Genomic DNA, 18831 nt, shown 5'->3' on the forward strand with positions numbered 1-18831 from the left:
AATTCCTGGGTAATGGAATCAAATGATTTGGACAAGTCAAGAAATGCGGCAAATACCCACAGCTTCCGTCCTTTAACATAATTCATGACAATCGCATGTAAGATAGAATTTGAGACCACATTGTTCTCTGAGACCCACTCATACAATCTATCTGCCATGCAGGCCGCGTAAATCTTATATGCCTTGTCTACCAGAGCTATGGGGCGATAGCAGTGTGGTTCGGACATGTCCCCTTTTTTTAAATAGGGGGACAATCAACCTCCTTTGCCAGGCAATAGGAGGGGTGTTAAAGGTGGCTAGGGAATTGCAAACCTGGACCAGTACCAGATCCCACCAGTCACTTGCCTCCCCATAGATTTCAGGTCTGAGGGCATCTGAGCCCAAGGCGTTCCCTTTTTTTAAAATCCTTAATTGGCCTTCAATTTCAGTCAGTTATCCCATTTTGAAGAAATCTTGTGGGACCCTTTCTTCAAAATGGGATGCCCAGGGTTCTGGATCAATTGTACCTACCCCTTTTGTTTTAACACCTGCAAACCCCTTGGATACTAGAGCCCAGAATCTGTGGGGTTGATTATCTTTCAATTACTTGTCCAGCAAATCCCAATGGGTCTCGACAGATTTTTCTTTCTCTCAAGCAGTTTCCTATATGACTTCTTCAGGTGGAATAGGTGGTCTGCCGTGGACTTCTGTGTACGAGAAGCTACATGGATTGCCCACTTCATCTGTCTGCATTTGCTGTCAAACCAGCTGGCATCTGCCCTGACTGGCCCTGTGACGCACTGCAGCGCTAAGGTGGCGGGCACAACTAATTTGCAAATTTGCAGCTGAATACAATCAAACCGGATCAGCACCTCGGCATGCGACAAGGCCTTCAATAACTTGTCCCGGATTTTAGAGAGATCCTCATCTACTAACACTTTGAGAACCTCTGTTCTGTAAAACCATAGGGTTACGATTGCTTTCCGGGCAAGCGTAGATTCTAAAGTCTGCAACTTTCTTAAGTGCGAAGCAATTCACGAGCCTGTAGTCCGTGATGGAAGTTCTATTCCCAGTAAGTTGGAGCTGAAGGAGAGTCACCATTGGTCCTGCCGTTTAGTTCAACAAAAAGGTATTTAGTCATGAACAGTCTATCAAACCGCCCATAGCGGAACATTTGCCACTTATGGTTCTCCTTGGAATTCCCCAACTTGCCTTGAGGAGTCACAGGGTTTGGGCCTAGCCTAGCATTAAAATCTCCCAGAAATAATACTTTGTCCAGTTTAGAGTGCTGTATAGCGAAGGGTATAAAAAAAAATCTTCATTAAGACTGGATATCTGCTTATTCTTCGGGGGCATATTCACATTCATTACTGTCAGAATGAGTTCCTCTTGTATTTTCTTTGCTCCAGATAGAGACTGACAATAAGGCAGGGTTAGACGACGCCTAGGTCACTAATGAAGAGTAATATGGCTTTTTTACCATAGTTATCAGCCCAGAACTCAGTCTGCCCTTTTTAGATGGTGTGGGATCAACAGCATGTATTACAAAGGGAAATGGGAAACACTCCTAGATAGGTGTCCGCCAGCCAGGTTTCCTGGAAACGAGCCACATCAGCTGTGCTCACCCACTCCCCCCATTCTATATCGGATACTTTACTTCTAAGACCAGCCATATTTCAGCTTATTTTAATGCAGTGGCCACACAGACCATCTCGAATGGCTGCCAATATGGCCCCGCGATAGCCAGTGTTAAACGCTCTTTGGCGGAATGCAGGACACACATTGGTACACCATTTCACATGCTTGTTTCGACAGCAAGACAGCAAGGGCTTAATCGGCAGGCCGTTTACAGGTGGAATATCAAGGGGAGCACTTGGGACAGAGCTACTTCCAGTCAAAGCTACTGAAGTGAAAACTACATCCCCAGAATTCACACAGGCACAGAGACACCTTTGTGCATTGTTTTTTTTTTTAACCAACTTTATTTTCATTTTTTTTTACTTAAGACAATAGTTGAGCTTTCGTTACAACAAGTGTTAAGAACATTGTTATCAACAAGAACCTCATATACCACACCCTTGAACTTTCTTGTAGAGTCTAGTATTGTCTTCATACTTTTCCCCACCCCACCCTCCCCCCCTTCCTTTTATTAATCTAACCAATCAAAACCATAGTTGTAACCAGAACAGTTCCAAGAGGCAACCCCTTGCCATATCTTCTGCTGCCTTTATCTGGTATGGATGTTTCTAAGAGCCCAGGGTTTAAAGTATTGATTCTCCCGCTCCCCCACATAGTCCTGAAGTGGATCCCATATGGCCAAGAATTTCAGATATGTCCCTGATTTTGTGGTACAGATGTTCTCCATTGCCATGACTCCCCACACTTTCACCCACCACCATGGAGTTGTAGGGCCCTCCACTGTCTTCCATCGTTGGGCCACTGTCATCCTTGCTGCAGCCAGAAGGTGGGTTATGAGGGCCGCTCTGTTTCCCGAGGCTGCATATTTCCCTTCTGCCACTGCCCCCAGCAGAATGACTTTCGGGGACCATGGTAGGTCTGCGCCTGTTATGTCCCTGATCAGGCTCAGTATTTCTTTCCAGTATATTTTTATGTTTGAGCACGACCACCACATATGGAACATGTCTCCTCTTTCTCCACACTGATGCCAACATTCTGGGGGGTACGTGGGGATCATTCTGTGTATTCTACTTGGGGGCAAATACCAGCGATAACATAGTTTGTATGCCGATTCTTTAATTGCCGTGGATTTGGATAATTTGTGCGCCCTCCTCCAGATTTGACTCCATTCTTCCTGTGTAATCTCCTCTCCTATGTTCCGCTCCAAATCCTTCATGTACTGGAGGGAGTTGTCTGTTTACGCCTTATCCAGTAGCTTGTATAGTCTAGTAATCCCTTTTTCATGTGTCTCCTCCCGTATTGTTAGTTCTAGGCCTACCGGGGGTCGTAACCCTGCTCTTTTTACCTCTGGGTGTGAGATCCAGTGACGCAATTGAATATATTTAAATCTATGGTTTTCAACGAGACCGAATCTATGTTTGCATCCTTCATAGGTAAGTGGGGCGTCGTCCTGATACATATCTTGTAGGGACAATGTGTCTGCTTCGTTCCAGCCTTCCTAGAACCTTTTGTGAAAATCCAGGTGAGAAATCTGGATTATACGTGATAGGGGATAGTGGGCCCAGACCTAGTTTGACCCCCCTGCTACGCAGAGCCTTATCCCAGCTGTGTAGGGTCGTTTTAGTCGCCGCTAATAGGATACCTCCCGTATCTCTTGCTTTTGTTTTTAGGAATGGTAGCTTACCCAATGGGATATCTGTCGCAGTCTGTTCTATTTTCCCCCAACCTGGAAGGGGGTCTTTACCCGCCCATTTCAATGCTGGTGCCAGTTGAGCTGCTAACACGTATCTCCCCATATCAGGGACTCCCAGCCCCCCAAGAAGTGTGGGCCGCATCAGGATCCTTTTTTGGATCCTCGGCTTCTTATTTCCACAGATAAATTTAAACACAACCTTTTGGAGTTCTTGGATCTGTTTTGGGGGATGTCCACTGGGGTTGAGCTTACTACATACAGTAATTTGGGTAGCAAGGTCATTTTTATTGCCGCTATTCTAGCAAACCAGGACAATTCCTGGGCATCCCATCTCTGCAAATCTTCCCGCAGGCGCTTCCATAGAGGTGTAATGTTTGCCTTGAACAGATTCTTGACAGTTCTAGTGATATGGATTCCTAAGTATTCGAGGGACTATTTTTCCCATTTCAGGGGATAATGTTCCTTCAGGAAAGCTATGTCCCCACTACCTTCGGTTATATTCAACGCTTTAGATTTTGAATAGTTCATTGTGAGCCCTGATGTCTTTTCGAACTTCTGCAGTTCTCTCATTATTCTGGGTAATGTGTCTTGAGTCTGCCATATAGAGCATGACATCATCTGCGTAGAGGGCTATCTTGTTTTGGATCTCCCCGGGGCGCACCCCTCTGATTCCCGGGTCTTCCCTTATTCTGCAGGCAAATGGTTCCATTGCCATGGCAAATATGAGCGGGGATAGAGGGCACCCCTGCTGAGTACCCCTCCGGATATTGATTCTTTCTGAGGTGTAGCCATTCACCATTAGTTGCGTAGATGGATGCTGGTAATTTGCCAGAACCATCTTGGTGAATATCGGTCCACAGCCAAAACCCTCCAATATCAATTTTAGGTACCTCCAATCTATGCTGTCGAATGCTGGTGTGGTATCTAATGCGGCGATCGAGAATTTTTGGGGCCCCCCAGTCTCTTATGTCAATTACGCGCCGGACATTATCCTGAGTGTGTCTCCCCCTTACGAAGCCTGCCTGGTCTGCGTGTATTATCTCGGGCAGTACTGCTGCCAATCGATTTGCCAGTATTTTTGCATACAATTTTGCATCTGTGTTGAGGAGAGCTATGGGGCGGCAACTGGTGCATTCTACTTGGTCTTTCCCAGGTTTTAGGGGTAATATTGTGGTCGAGTGTCCCATATCCTTTGAAACTGCTCCCCTATCCCTGATTAGATTGAAAAGGCGAGTGCGGGGGGGTTGCCAATTGTATCTGGAACATTTTGTAAAACCCATTCCCTAGGCCGTCTGGGCCTGGTGCCTTTCCCCTGGGTAGCACTGATATCGCATCACCCACTTCCTGTATTGTGATGGGGTCCCCCAATTTTTCTTTTTGTTGTTCCGATATCTGTGGCAGTTTTACGGCTGACAAATAAGACACTTGTTCTGCTGCATTCAGGTTCTCGCTAATCAGCAGTTTTTTGTGAAAGTGGACCATCGTTTCTAGTTTTTCCTCATCTCCCGTTTGCAGTTCCCCTCTACTATTTCTTAGCCGGGTGATATGATTACGCGCCTTCTGTTTGCGTAGTTTAGCTGCCAAGAATTTGCTCGCTTTCCCCCCGTGTATGTAAATGTTTGTTTCGTGTTTAGCAGTGTTTGCGCCGTTCTATCTGCGGTATGGTTTTCTAGTTTGGCTCTGGCCTTTTTAAGGTCTCGCCAGGTTCTGGGCGTCTGACGGGTCTTATGGAGCTTTTCAGCATTTCTAACCTCTTCTTCTAATTTGCGCGTTATAAGGGCTCTCTCCCTATAGTATTGCGTTGCTTGTGCTATGAATTCCCCTCTAATTACTGCTTTCCCCGCATCCCACACCACCCTCCAGTCCACCTCCCCATTGTCATTTTCAAGGAAATAGTTCCCTATGGCTTCTTCCATATGTGCCCGAAGTGCAATATCCCTCAGGATTGTTTCATTTAGCCTCCATTGTGGTCGGGGTCTATTTATTGTCCCTTGCAGTTCTATGCAGGTCACGACTGGGGCGTGATCGGAGAGGTATTGGACACAGATTTGTATTTTTTTGACATAGGGGATCAATGTAGAGGACACCAGAATCATGTCTATTCTAGAGTAACCCCTGTGTACTGTGTGTACTGTGCTGAGCAGTGTGTATATTCTCGGGTGTCCGGGTGGAAAAATCGCCACGCTTCTATCACATCCAAATTTCTGAAAAGCTTTCCGAGGGCCTGTCTGTTTCGCTGATCTGCTGCGGTTGGGGGGGGGGGGTTATCTAATTGCGGGTCCATTACACAATTAAAATCCTCTCCTATTATCACTTGGCCTTCGCACCATCCTTCCACCTTCTGGAGTAATTTAGGGATGTACTGGTCCTGTTTTTCATTGGGGGCGTAGAGTGCTAGTATTGTATACAAATGGCCATTAACAGAACCCTTTACCCCCAGGTATCTACCTTCCCGATCCTTCAGTGTTTGTTGTTTGCGAAAGTCTAAGTCTCTGCTACATAGGATTGCCACCCCTTTTGTTTTTGTTTGGCTTGAGGCGAAAAACCGAAGAGGGTATGTTCTGCTCCGCATCCTTTTTTCATCTTTCTGGAGCAGATGCGTCTCCTGTAGGATCGCTATCTTTAATTGCATAGCTTCCAGTCTACCTAAAATCGAACGCCTTTTCGCGAGGGAGTTTAGCCCCTGGACATTAATCGAGACAATGTTCACTTCCTCCATTACTCCCTAGGTGAAGATTGTCTGCCTTGTCTGCCTGTGGGTCCCTATGTTCTGTTCGCTATAGCTTACTCTGCCTGTTATTGCTTCCGTTTCACACAATCGTGGAGCTGGCTCCCCTTTCTTCCCGGTCTTTTGGTTACCTGCTTTCCTGTCCTTTGTTCCAGTTCCCTCCCTTACCCACCCCTCACCCCTTCCCCAATCCTGGGGGTGCATGAGATCTGGGCTCCCAAGGGGCCCCCCGCTGGTCACCGCGGGCTTAGGGCCTCCAACCCTTCCCCAGTTCACAATAGTCAGGAATTGGATTACCTGACCCTGCTTCCAAGATTTATGACCTCCTACCTCCAGGCAGGCGGTTCCATTCAGCCGTGCTGTTTTCTCACATTTGGTTAGCACTTCACTCGTTATACGTGTGATGGGCCGAGTTCGGATGTGTTGGGCCTCTCCGTTCCCGGTCATGAGCCGGCTGTGAGCTTCCGGGTCTTCCTTTCCTCCCTCGTCTTTGCTTTCTCTCCGTTGACCATTCCCATGGTTTGCTAGACGGGCCTTTCATGTTTGGGCGTGGGCGCACAGGCTCCTCTGGTTGCTCATCCTCCAGGTGCAGCAAAGCCAGGCCCTCTGCGCAGTTCCCGATGCTCCTCTGTTTTCCTTCCCATGTAAACGACACGCCAAACGGGTACGTCCATCTATATCGGATTTGCTGTGTTTGAAGGGCCTTCGTAACAGGTTGCATTAGCCTTCTTTTGTGGAGAGTAATCAGGGCAAGGTCCTGGTACAACTGTATACAGGACCCATTAATCGTAAGGTCTCCGTTTGTTCTTGCCGCGCGTAGCACCTCCTCTTTCAGACCATACAATGTCATTGCCATCAGGACATCTCTAGGTCGCGACCCTGGTTCATTGCGTATTGGGCCCACGCGGTGTATCCTGTCGAAGCCGATCGTCTCCGGTTGGACATCTGCTAGCAGGCTGCTGAAGCAGAGTTGCATGGTATCTTTTAGATCCTTGTTCTGCACCGATTCCACCAGGCCCTCTGTTAAGCAGAAACCTGTGCAGTTCCCTCTGGGACCACTGCAAAATATTTAAGACTACAGGTGTTGGCAGTAAACCCACTTGGTAGCAGTCTGTACCACACAGATTCACTGTGGTAGCTGTGGCTGAGCAGTCAGACTTCCCTCAAGAAGAGTTAGGCAGTATATAGAGGATACAGGATAGGTACAGAGGCACAGTAGTACAAGCAAACACTGACCAGAGCTAGGTGTAAAAGTATATACTTATTTATTTTAAAGGCACACTCATAAATTACACTAGCACAGAAAAAGGTAAGTAAGTCAAAACACAGTCACTATTACTTATATGTACATCCCTAGTCAATTGTTGGACACGTCTAAGTTAACACCACTTATTTCCAAACAGAGGTGAGCGCTTAACGTCAGATGGCACTCCAACAAGTTATTAGAAAAGGGGGGGGGAAACAGAAGTAATGCGAGCAGCAAGGTAAAACACTTTTCACATAAGGTTAGAAAAGGCAGTCAATTGTGGAACAAGGAGAATTGGTTCGTGGCCCGCTTTAGAGAGAGCCAGGCGAAAATATGCCCAAGATCACACAATGTCACAAGTCTTTGCAGGTGAGTAGAAAAGGTTTTACTGAATTTAGAAAAAGTTTAGTTAGGGTGTCCCAGGCTTACCCAGGTTCGAGAGCCGAGGGCTAAATCTACCCCGTACAATCGGTGGCAAGGGAAGCCGGGCGGGACACAGTACCTTTAAAAGTGGAAAGGATCCTCCAGCGGTGGTAGTTGTTCCTGGTAGTGGGTGCAAGTCGCGGCGTCGTCCAGAGGAAGAGGTGATCTCGACGTGGAGGAAAGCTGAAGGTCGTTGCACTACCAGGGATGAGACCAGCCGTGGAGTTTTTCGGTCACAAAGGATTTTACCCCTCTTTCGCGGTTGAGGTAAAAAGTGGTATCCCGGTTGCCGGGGTGCTTGGCACAAGCAAGGCGGCCACGAGATGCTTCGGGACGGCGAAAAGGAGGCAGCAACTGGTTGTCCCCACCAGTTAAGGGAAGGAGACTCTCCGGCGGGAGATCTCCTCTGTCGTCGGAAAAAGTGGTGAGACGGTTCCGCAGGGCTCCACCGGTGGTGTCGTCTTGGCAGGTCGGCTCGGCTTCTCCCTCTTCGGCTTCTTAGGTCCTGTGGCGACTTCTGAAGAACCAGTCTCAAAAACCCTGCTTTTATGCAGCAAACCCCCATTCATACAGCCTAGCTGTCACTCAAACATGCTAAGTGGTGAGCGGGGTGGCTCACCACTTGGGCCAATCACACTAGAGTGCGACATGGGTTGGCAAGGCAACTCAGTCCAGGGTGCCTAAACCCCCTCCCACACCCCCTGTGGTACCCAGACAGAATGGCACCACTGTGGAGGGCTTCTGTGCAGAAGCCCGCCAAAAGTCGAACAAAGGCTCGACTCGGGTTCAGGGTTACTGAAGTGAACCTAGACGCCATTTTGGCGGTGAGTTCTGGCAAAAAATCCCAACCGGTGAATTTATATTAAATAAATAAACCGGCGGTATCTTTAACATTGCACCAAAAAGTGGTGCATTAAAAACAATGGGAAATCCCATTGGGAAATATTCCGGTGGAGTATTTCCGTGGTATCCACTGCCACCAGCCAGAACTCGGCGAGGGGGGATGGGACAGTACCCCCTCGACAACAGACCCAGGGGCAATCTAATTGCCCCTACCAGTACTTCCACAGTAAGATGGTTTGTACTGGTTAAGTTCCTAAGTTAAGACTAGTAAAGTCAATGGTGACTTTACAGACCCAGGGAGATAGTAGTCAGTCCCAGGGTGTGGAGTCTATGTTTGGGGGTCTCTATGACACCCCTGTGTTACTGCACTGAGGGTGCTGTGTAACACACATTCAAAAACCAATGATAGCCTATGGGGAAAAAATACCCCCTAGCCCATAAGCACATAGCAAGTCACAGAAACACTCAAGTCATGTCCAAGAGTGAGGGTAAAAGAGTCTCACTCTTGGCAGGAGAAAAAAATAAACCCCAAAAAATCCAGCAAAGCTGCTGGGGGACTCACTAGGTTAGGAAATTCAGCCTAAACAGAGAATTCTCCCTAATACCCTCCTTGAGCGATTTTCCAGATCCTCCGCCTGGAGTTCTACGTTGTTTGTTGCGGTCGCCAACTGGTCCAGTAGCAGGCAATTTTGGTTTGTTTCTTCCGTGACATTCGAGAGGCCCCTTTCGACTATGTCCACTCTTTCACCCATCTCCGGCATTTCTTTATTGACCTCCTGGAGGGATGATTTCAGGTCCTCCTTTAATTGCTCCATTTGACTCTAGAAAGCTTTGGTCATTCTGACCTCCATTCCTTTCAAGCAGTTTAAAAGTTCATCTTTGTCTGTTGCCATTATGCTAGTTGGGAGATCCTTTTCTGCAGGAGTCGGCCCCGGTGGAGGGGATGGTGATTCTGCGTGTGTTTGTCGCTTCTGCTGCCAGCACTTCTCAATTTGCCCTTCCTGGGGTCTCACTGGGGTTTTTGCTCTGGTTGGGCCTGTTTTGGATCTGGCGCCCGGCATCTGAGTTGCTCTTACCACTGTCGGCAAGCTTTATTCCCAGTGTGGAGTATATGTTGCTATTGTTGCCAATGTTCTTTTAGGTTTGGCTCGAGTAATCGGCTATTGTATGTCCGTCGCAGGGTGTCGCAATACTCGAGCCCAATCCACCGCCTGGGGTGGGCTCCTCACTTCTCCAGGCAGTGGGCTCTGCCATGCATCGGGCACGTCCTCAGACCCATAGCTCACGGGTGTTCGATCCGGGTCCTGTTGTGGGCTGTGTCCTCCCACGTATCTAGAACACGGAACTTGCCCTCTGCCGTTGTGTACCTTGCCTCAGCAAATTTTATTTCTTGTGTTGCCTTAGCTGTGTCTTTGCAGCAGGAGGTTAACCAGGCTTATTATCGTGGATGATCGGACAACTCCCACTTGATGTGTGTCTCCTGATGGCCTTCTGTCTCAGCTTCAGGCCATCCGTGTGCACGTGAAAATATTCATGGAATCTCTTGAATTATTCCAGTCTCAGAATTCGGCACCAAGAACATCAGTGCGATTGTTAGCATTTCCTCCACCAGCAGACCTTAACCATCACTCGCCAGTGCCTTGTAATAAATTTTTAGGCCGTGAGACTATCACTGTATGCCTTTCGGTTCGAGCTGCCTGTTAAAGCTGCATACTGCCTGCAATGCACAATTGTTCTCGAGTGCACTTACTATATGTCAATGCAAGCAGATGACGCGGATTGACAGTGATTCTTAGTGGGTGTCGTCCCGCCCACGCTGCAGTGTGTGCCGGCAATGTGTCCACCTTTTGTGCATTAAGTTCCTCCACCCAGTGGTTGTGGAGTGGGCAGATGGAAAACTTGGAATTTATGTGTACATGTATGCCTCTGAGCAGTAGAGTCCTGGCAATTCAAAACACAATCTCTAATATGTTGATTTGCAAAACTAAAGTGGACGCTACACTCCCCACAAAACATGCAATCATGCAATATATGCCCGGCTGTAAATAGTCCCAGTCTGCTTGGACATAGCTCCTGAGTCAGCCTACCGACTGGGTGAAAGCACAAACCTGGTGTGGACAGATGACAGACCCAGAGCCAATGCCAGTGTTAGATCCATGACGGGGTTTGCTTGCACAGTTACGGACATTGCTGTGGAGGCGGCAGGCGATAAGTGAGGCACTCTGAAATTTATCACAACATTAAGGGGTCTGATAGAGAAGGGGCCTCTTGGCTAGAATCGACCAAAGCATCAGTTTGACATTCAATTTTATGCCTCAAGGCGGGACCTCTGTGCCTCAAGGTAGAGGGGCTTTTCCGACAGAGGACCCAAATTATGATAGCCCGGAAGAGATGACAAAGGGGCAGTATTCGATCTAAGGTCGCTTTTCAAGAGCCACTCCATTATATCAAAACATTTGTCTAGAAGTAACAGATCCTTAGTTCTGGCATTGTCCAGGACACTTATTTTCTGCAGGTTCCATGAATATTCCCTGTATACTAAGAAAGGGGAGAGAGGTGGTGATTTAGTGCCTACTCCACTCCTTGAGTAGAGACTTGAGGCACCCTCTACGGAAACATCTGGGGAGCACTCAATTAATGATGGTTGGGAAGTGCTGTCGGAAGCCATGAAGGGCGCTACTAAGTCAGTTTCGAGGGCATCGGCTCGCAGGGCTACTCGGATGATGACTGAAATTTCCAGGGGTAGACCAAACGTACAAGATTTCCCAGCTAACTGCCAACGCGTATCCTCCCTTGTCCTTGAGTCAGAGCATTGTCACTTAGGCGCTGCTAAAATTCCAATATAAATGTAGTTGAAACAACGACCTTCAAGGTGGGGGAGGGGGGCATCCGACCCTTGACAGTTTTGACAGTTTTCTGCAAATAAGCGGTCACTCAAGTGCCTGCAAAGTCGTACTACTCACTCGTTTAGTGTGCTCGCAGGCCTGCCCATGCTTGCACTCATAGGCAAAAGCCCTCCTGATGCTGTTCCTGCACCTTTTGTTATTCAGTCAGAATCAGCTATGACAAGCTCATTGGGCTCTAGGCTGAGAGACTGAATGGAGGCTGGAGTAGTTGAAGTGCCATGGAATAAGGCCAAAGCAGGCGGCTGGACTATTTACACTAATGGAGCAGGTGGTGCATCAGACCCAAGGCTTGGACCCGGCGAGGGGTGGCTGGGGGAGGCACGGTATCCATCACTCTCGAGCTATGTAGCGCCCACTTCATAGTTGATTGAGTAAATTTACTGGGCGTTGAGGGTTTTAGACAGGCACTGAGTGGACACGTTTTTTTTGTTTCCTTTTGTAATTCCTTGTGCATTACCTGAGGGAGGAATGGCCCGCTTTATTTTGGGCACCATGACCGTAGCCCACAACAATACTGCACACATGAGACAGCGTAGGTCCATGTGTTTAAAAAGAAAAGAATGGTGTCCAGTCAAGTTTCGAAACAATAGTTTTGAATGCCAAAAGTTCAGACACAAAAGTGCAGAAAAAAAAGTTTTGAATGTATTTTAGTTTATATTAAAGGGTTTATTTTAATTTCGTATTGTAAAATGAGTGTTTAAAAAAAAACGGGGGTTTGGAGGGGACACCCCCATTAAAAAACTTTTGTGTCAGAACTTTTGGCATTCAAAACTTTGACTGTCGAAACTATCACTAGGAACCAAAAGAATTGTTAGAAGTTTGTCTTCTCCTTGCCTGTGTCGCGCCTGCAGAGGCTTGTATGGCGTTATAGCTTCTCTCAAGTAAACTCGGTTTCATCACATTTAAAGGCTAGAGGAGCGTACCCTAGTGGTACCATGAGGCTTGCACCGAGAGGCAAGTTCCTTCCTAAAGGATTGCAGGTCTTCTTCCAGGCTGCGCATTTCATGAACCAAGTCCAAGAACAACCACCCCCGGTCAGGACCTATTGCTGTCGCATTTTGTGCTGAACATCTGAGGTCATGATGAGATAGCGAGGTAAATTGAGGGTTGGCGGTCATGTAGAGACTGAAGAAGATTGGAATTAAATAGAAGATGTGAGGAGGTCGGAGAAGGATGACGTGTTGAGAGAAGAACACGCATGGAAGAGGCCTAAGAAAAGCTGTGCTGACAATGGACCTGGAAATGTTCGTTCTGTGAGTACTTTCAGGAGGGACAACTACTGAAGGATCAATTATGTTTGATTCTAGTGCAGTGCTGGACTTAAAAAGCTGAGATTTGTAATGTTTTTGTTGATCAAACTTATGGAAGATCTCTTTTGTTGCAGAGTTAGCCAAGCTATAGGACTTATCCAACGGTAAGTTTGAACTTTGTGGACCATCACCTTTGGCATTTAGGATTAGGTGTCCCTGGATTAGGACTGTTAAAGGGCTGCAGCTTAAATATAAAGGGAACCCCAATCAGGAGGCAAGAGGAGAGGCGGTGGCACAGTAAACCGATGTAATGCTGGGAAGGGAGCTGTGCCGAGAGGCTGTCCCTTTTTCTGTTTTTCACAGTGCCTGAGGGGAAGGAGGTAGAGCCCTGAGGCAGAGAGCAGAAAGCCGAACGATCTGCACTGCTGGAAAGCCAATGGACGCAACCGGTTAGTTTCTATCAGAGGAGAAACCCGGTATGCGAGTGTTTGAACTTTCATGAAGGATTACATTGTATCAGAGTGGTCACATGTATGATATAAGATGTTTTCGAAGGTCACCGATGTGAATCCTTGTTAATTGTTAAACAGAGAAGAATGCTTTGTAGCAGAGTGGTCGCGGGGGTAAGAAAACACGTTTTCACAAGTCTCTCAGTGCTGGGCACTTCATTAAAGGCAATCTACAAAGTTATTAAACAACGAGTCAATCTGAATGGCAACCCTAACAAATACAACCTTATGATTATTGACTTCCGAACCAAGTGAGAACCTTAGCGAGTACAACTTCATGGTTATTGAATTCTGAACTGAATTAAACCCTAATAAACAAGCAGCACCGTTACATATGAGGATTAAAAGTGAATGGAACTTTAAATTCAGATAAAACCATCATGTTCCAAATTCAGAAATGTATGAAACTTTAATTCAAGCACAATCCATGTATGTTGAACTTTCAAGTGAACAGAACTTTCAATTTAAGTGAAACTAATAGATTACACTTTAAAATGAACAACAGAACTTTAACAGTGCAAGTGAACCCACTATATGCTGAGCTTTGGAGGTTAACTTTTACACTGAATCAAAAGAGGCATATTGAAACAAAACACTTTGAAACCTGAATACACTACAGCTTTGAAGTTTAACTATCATGCAAGATATTTGTACAGACCAATCATACAAACAGGGTGCAAGTGGGGCACAGAACTTTAAGAAATCTGTAAATATTGTTGCGACCTTGAGACGAAGTCTTGGGGAAGGGAACCCTGAGGCTGAACCAATTTTATTGACTTTCGGATGGGGTCTCAAGATTCTTTTAAGGAAGACAATTCAAGACTTTTGTTATAACTATTTTATATTTGTAGAGAGGACCTGAAGGGAAGCTGCAATCTGGGCAGAGCTCAGAACTTTGTTGGACACTGTTTTCTTTGGAAGCTAACATCCATACACATAGTATAGATTGATTGTGAGGGCAGGTGAACGTTTGGACACATATTCCAACGTGTGAACTCATCCGGTACACCTCCGCCTCTTGCACATTCTGTAAACTCAGCCTGCAGGGATAGCTCAGGCTGTATTTTCTGTATAGACGGCTGTGGATTACCGCCATTTCTGAAGTTGGCTTTTTTCACTACATTTGACTCTTGCACGTTGAATCTCCCAAGCTCCTGCTACTTGTCTGCAACACAATATGGCCACAGATTTTAAGGATTTAAAAGGCTCTTGACGTGGTGCTGACTGTAGCAAACAGTTTATGTAACAATCCATTTTCCTTGGATATCACTGTAGTATTGTTGGAGACAATGGTGTTATTTCTCTGTATTTTGTTTTAGTTCTGGTCATTTATATTTGGCATGTCTTGTGCAGAGGGGTCCATGGAACTGGGTATGGGTTTGAACGGGGGTAGAGGGGCGGGCATATGTTGGAATTACATTTTTCAGTTAAATACTGTATCCCTCTTTACTTTCCTTATCGTCATATTTCAAGATAAAATCTAGCAAATATTTCTGGAATTTACCCTAGACTCCCATAGACTGTTGAATTAAGCCTGGTGAGCCCAATCAGTGATTTACATATTTGTGGATCTCTATAAATGCAAGATGAGCTGCTTTTGGACTTTAATACACATCTTTTATTCCAGCAAGGTGAGACTGTGGCAGATGTACGAACATTGTCAAATGCAACAACTGTGGACAATATACGATCCATCTTTGGGAATGCTGTTAGCAGGTAGTGTTCGGCTTTCCAAGTCGTTTATCTCTTTGATTCCACTTAGAACGTTCAGCCTGTTTAGGGCATCCGCTTAAGAGGGAAGAGGGAACCATGTTTTGTGTTCTTGTGCTTTGCAATGTGCTTTCTTGGTCTTATTTGATTTGACATTGGCATACAATCGAGGCTTTCATTCGAAAGTGCTTGATCCTTTGAAAGTTATTTATTTTGGATATCTCGGGTAGTGATCTTTGAGAAACTCAAATCAGCTTGACACTCATCACTCCTTTATGTTTCACACAGTGCAGTATGGGGTTGTACTCTAGTTAATTATTTGTATGCATATATGTTTTTAAATCTTGATTTAACTACCTATTTTGCTTTACAAATGCATGCCACGTCCATTGTTCACAACAAACACAAAGTACAAAGGGTTATTGTTTGAGGAATCGGAACAGAGTCAGGTCTACTAATGTGGTTGCATCACCCCTTCTGAAAATCTTGTTTAATTGATTCATGTATGTATTGAGATGAATCCTGTGGAGTCCCCACAAAGACCCTACCTAAAGTCTTCTTCCAGGTGCCCAGAGTAAGGCAGCTGCTACCTGATCCTAACCCTGGTGGTGGTATTAGCCGGGAGGATCATTTGGGAGGAGAAGGGCCCCAGGGGAGTGGGAGGAAACCTTTGGATGTGACGCAGTATTTGTTTCCCTTGAAGGAAGAGACGTCAATGATGCCAGAATCTATTATGGCTCGTTGTCAAAGTAAGATTGCTTTTTCTAAAAGTATTAACCAGGGGAGTGGCGCAGCTTGTTCTAATCAGTCATTTATTAGACACAAAGCTCCCCCTCATAAAGATGCTCATATTTATAATAATAGGAACTCCTGTGGTCCACACAAAGAAATTAAATGTGAACGCCAAAACATGTCTATTTCAGATTTTAATAGAACTAGAATTTCTTTTATTTGAAAGCCATCATTGACTCAATTTAAAGATCCTCCTGAAACCATGATTATGAATAGAAGTGAAGTAAAAATTTTTTTTTAAATGAAGTGGAAGGAAAATCAGCTAATTGTAATATTGAGGACATCAGGTCCCACAATGCCCAAAGTACTGTGATGTGGTAGAAGGATCTGGAGGCATTTAACTGCAAGGCGCACTCTTATGATTTCAGTGACCCACACCTGAGAGGGACTAAGGAGAATAAAGAGCTCCCTTAGGTGCAGGCCAGAGGAAGCAGTGGAAGTAGTAGTAGCAGTTGTTGTTATCGTAGTTGCAGTAGTAGTAGTAGTAGTAGCAGAAGGAGCAACAGGTAGAGTACTGTTTGTGACTCCACATTGCAGCAGAAGCCAATAATGAGGGGCAGCAGAGACCCCAGAGCCACTGTATGCTGGAGAGTGGATGCCGAATTCGTCATGGTGTCTGTCCTCAAGCATTGAGTCTGTAGACATTCCACGGCAGGAAGCGTGGTCACCGAAAGCTTTCCCCCTGAAGAACTCTTGTGAAGAGGCTGCAAGGTGGAAGCGTGAATCTTAAATGCTTTCCCCAAAGTGAAGTGTACTCCAGTGGTAGGCGAGCACTGGATCACTCCTGGAGCAACAAACGGTCTTCCCTGGAAGTGAACTGCGTAGAGCAGGAGAAAGCGACCTACCTGCGAGTGGGAAGCAGAGGCAGCAGAAGGCATGAAGGCAGCAGGGCAAATGGATGCGTTTGCAACACCCAGTGAGTTCACTAGTTGAATGTGACACCGGAACGCTACATGATCGCCTGCTGACCCGTACTTCTAATTTTGAATACCAAACTAATGTTACGAGGCAGAATTGGATCATTGGGCCTAATCATGCATACCAAAATAAAGGTTAGCAGCTAAAGTGGCAGAATGAGAACATTGGGGCAAATTGTAATTCTGGTGATGATTAAAGCCACTATTGCCAAAGCCAAAAGAAGGCAATAAGACAAGACCTGTACAACAACCAATATTGCCCCAACCCAAATAGGGCAGTTAAGAAGAACAATTGTAGATTCTATTATCAAAAGGAAGAGGCTACAATTAAGAAATATCCAAACAGGAGTGATAAATGGCCATTATCAAAATATACCTGAGGCAAAAATTGGGAAGCAAACGTGGCAGAAGAGCTACCCTCCTGATAACCAATATTCAGGAGGAGAGGAGTGGAATCTGCTTTGCAGGTGGCAAATACCAAGGGAGAAAACAGCAACATCACTCTTTTATATTCACCCAACAAAAGAAGCTTAGATTGTAATTGTTATTAATTTTGTTGAAGATACAATGTTATTTTAGCAGAATAGCTGCCCATCTGATAGCCAACATTAAGGAGGAGAGAAGCATAATCTGCGTTTCATGTGGCATAAACAGCACCAATATGGTTAATATTTTTACAGAAGTTGTGTTTTCCTTTGAAGGTCTTGAAAGTCAAAAGACTTTAATTGTTGCCAAATTAACTTTTACCACAGAAGAACTTGCAGGAGAGTTAGACGTTTGTGGTCCTGGCAGGCAAGTATACCAGGTGGAAGATATACCAGAGCTGTGCTGTGGTTAAAGACTGTGAAGAAGAAGTGTTAAAGCCACTACATTATATTGTGAATCTTTGTTGGACCATCCTGATAACTATTTCTGTTGCTATTAAGAAACTGTGAAAATGGGGCACAAGAGGGGTAGCCTTCATCAGTAGAGAGAGGAATTTGTCAGCATTGCTGTGACTAAAGTGGGAGTTAAACGATGATGGTAGAGGAGGGAGTGCGAGGAAAGTCAGGAGAGAGTCTCTCATTTTTGACATTTTTGCAGCAATGTATTCAGCTAGGCCACTAGCTGTGAGAGTGGAGTTGATGGTAATAGAGGAGTGAGTTTAGGTGCCCTGTAGCCAGCGAGGATGTGGACTTGAGAGAGTTTAGGGCAGAGAGGTAGAGTTGCAGGTCCTCATGCAAGTGGCTACGCCTCCAATTGTGCTATAGCCAACGCATGTGTGTGATAGAGCGTATGAATGGGGTGACCCATGGTTGAGGATGCTGAGAATTAAGGTTGAAAGGAAGCGGTGGGAAGTGAAAGGGGAATGAGTCATGTAGTAGGGATTGGAAGCTGGAGAAGGCAGTGTTGGTGGAAGAGGCATCCATATGAAGGAGGAGAGTGAGAACTGTAGGCCAGAGACAGTAGTATTTCTGTCTGAGAGAGAGGTGGAGATGAATAAGATATCCAAAGAGTTGCCTCCTGTGTGGCTAGGTAGGTTATGGATAGAGTGGAGAGTGTGGTCACTAAGAAAAGACTGATGTTCAGATTTCTGGGAAGTGGTTGTAGAGGCAAGTTTGAAGTCACCTAAGAGAAAGAGGTGATGTTTAGTGGAAAGAGAATCCAGGAGTTGCCCAAGATCATCATAAAATGGTCCAGTGGGATCAGGAGGACGGTAGATGGAGATGATGTGAACAGAGTGAGGCACAGCATGGCCGTTGCTCTTCCCAGGGCACCACCTTACTGCCAGGATGTCCCAGGACGTTCTCCTGTTGATTGACTCCCAACCGGCAATATCATCAAATATCAGGTGAGCCGGGAGGCGAAGCTGGCCTCATGCAAAGGTCGAATCATAAGGCCTACTTTGGATGTCTCAGCCGGTGAAGCAGCGATGATGCGGCACACTCCTGCCTTCTCCCTGCTGCACACTGCCATCCCTTTGTCTCCGCTATTGCAGGTAAGCCTACCGCGCCTCCTGTGTGCGCACAGGCTTGTTAAAGCCCTACCCCATTATGTGATGTTCCCCAGATCTGAAAAGTTCAATTTGCTAACCTACCTCAACTAACTCCATATCTTCCCCCTCCTACTATGGCACAACCTATGCTCTTCCAACCTAGCATGCCCTGTTTGCGCACCCATAATACTGCCTGTCAAACTGCCGCACATAAAGCACCTT

The 18831-nt window shown here is 46.0% G+C and overlaps 1 protein-coding gene across 2 annotated transcripts in view; it reads left to right on the forward strand.

Annotated features, from left to right (window-relative positions):
* MLH1 (mutL homolog 1) overlaps window positions 1–18831 on the forward strand; it is a 949066-nt gene that overhangs the window by 374343 nt on the left and 555892 nt on the right. For both annotated transcript variants that reach the window (XM_069613203.1, XM_069613202.1), the window contains exon 8: window positions 14843–14931. In XM_069613203.1, coding sequence (XP_069469304.1) covers window positions 14843–14931 — 89 coding nt within the window. The remainder of the gene's footprint in view (window positions 1–14842; window positions 14932–18831) is intronic.

Source organism: Ambystoma mexicanum, chromosome 5p, assembly GCF_040938575.1.
Source record: "Ambystoma mexicanum isolate Mex_15411 chromosome 5p, UKY_AmexF1_1, whole genome shotgun sequence".
NCBI classification, from domain to species: Eukaryota; Metazoa; Chordata; class Amphibia; order Caudata; family Ambystomatidae; genus Ambystoma; species Ambystoma mexicanum.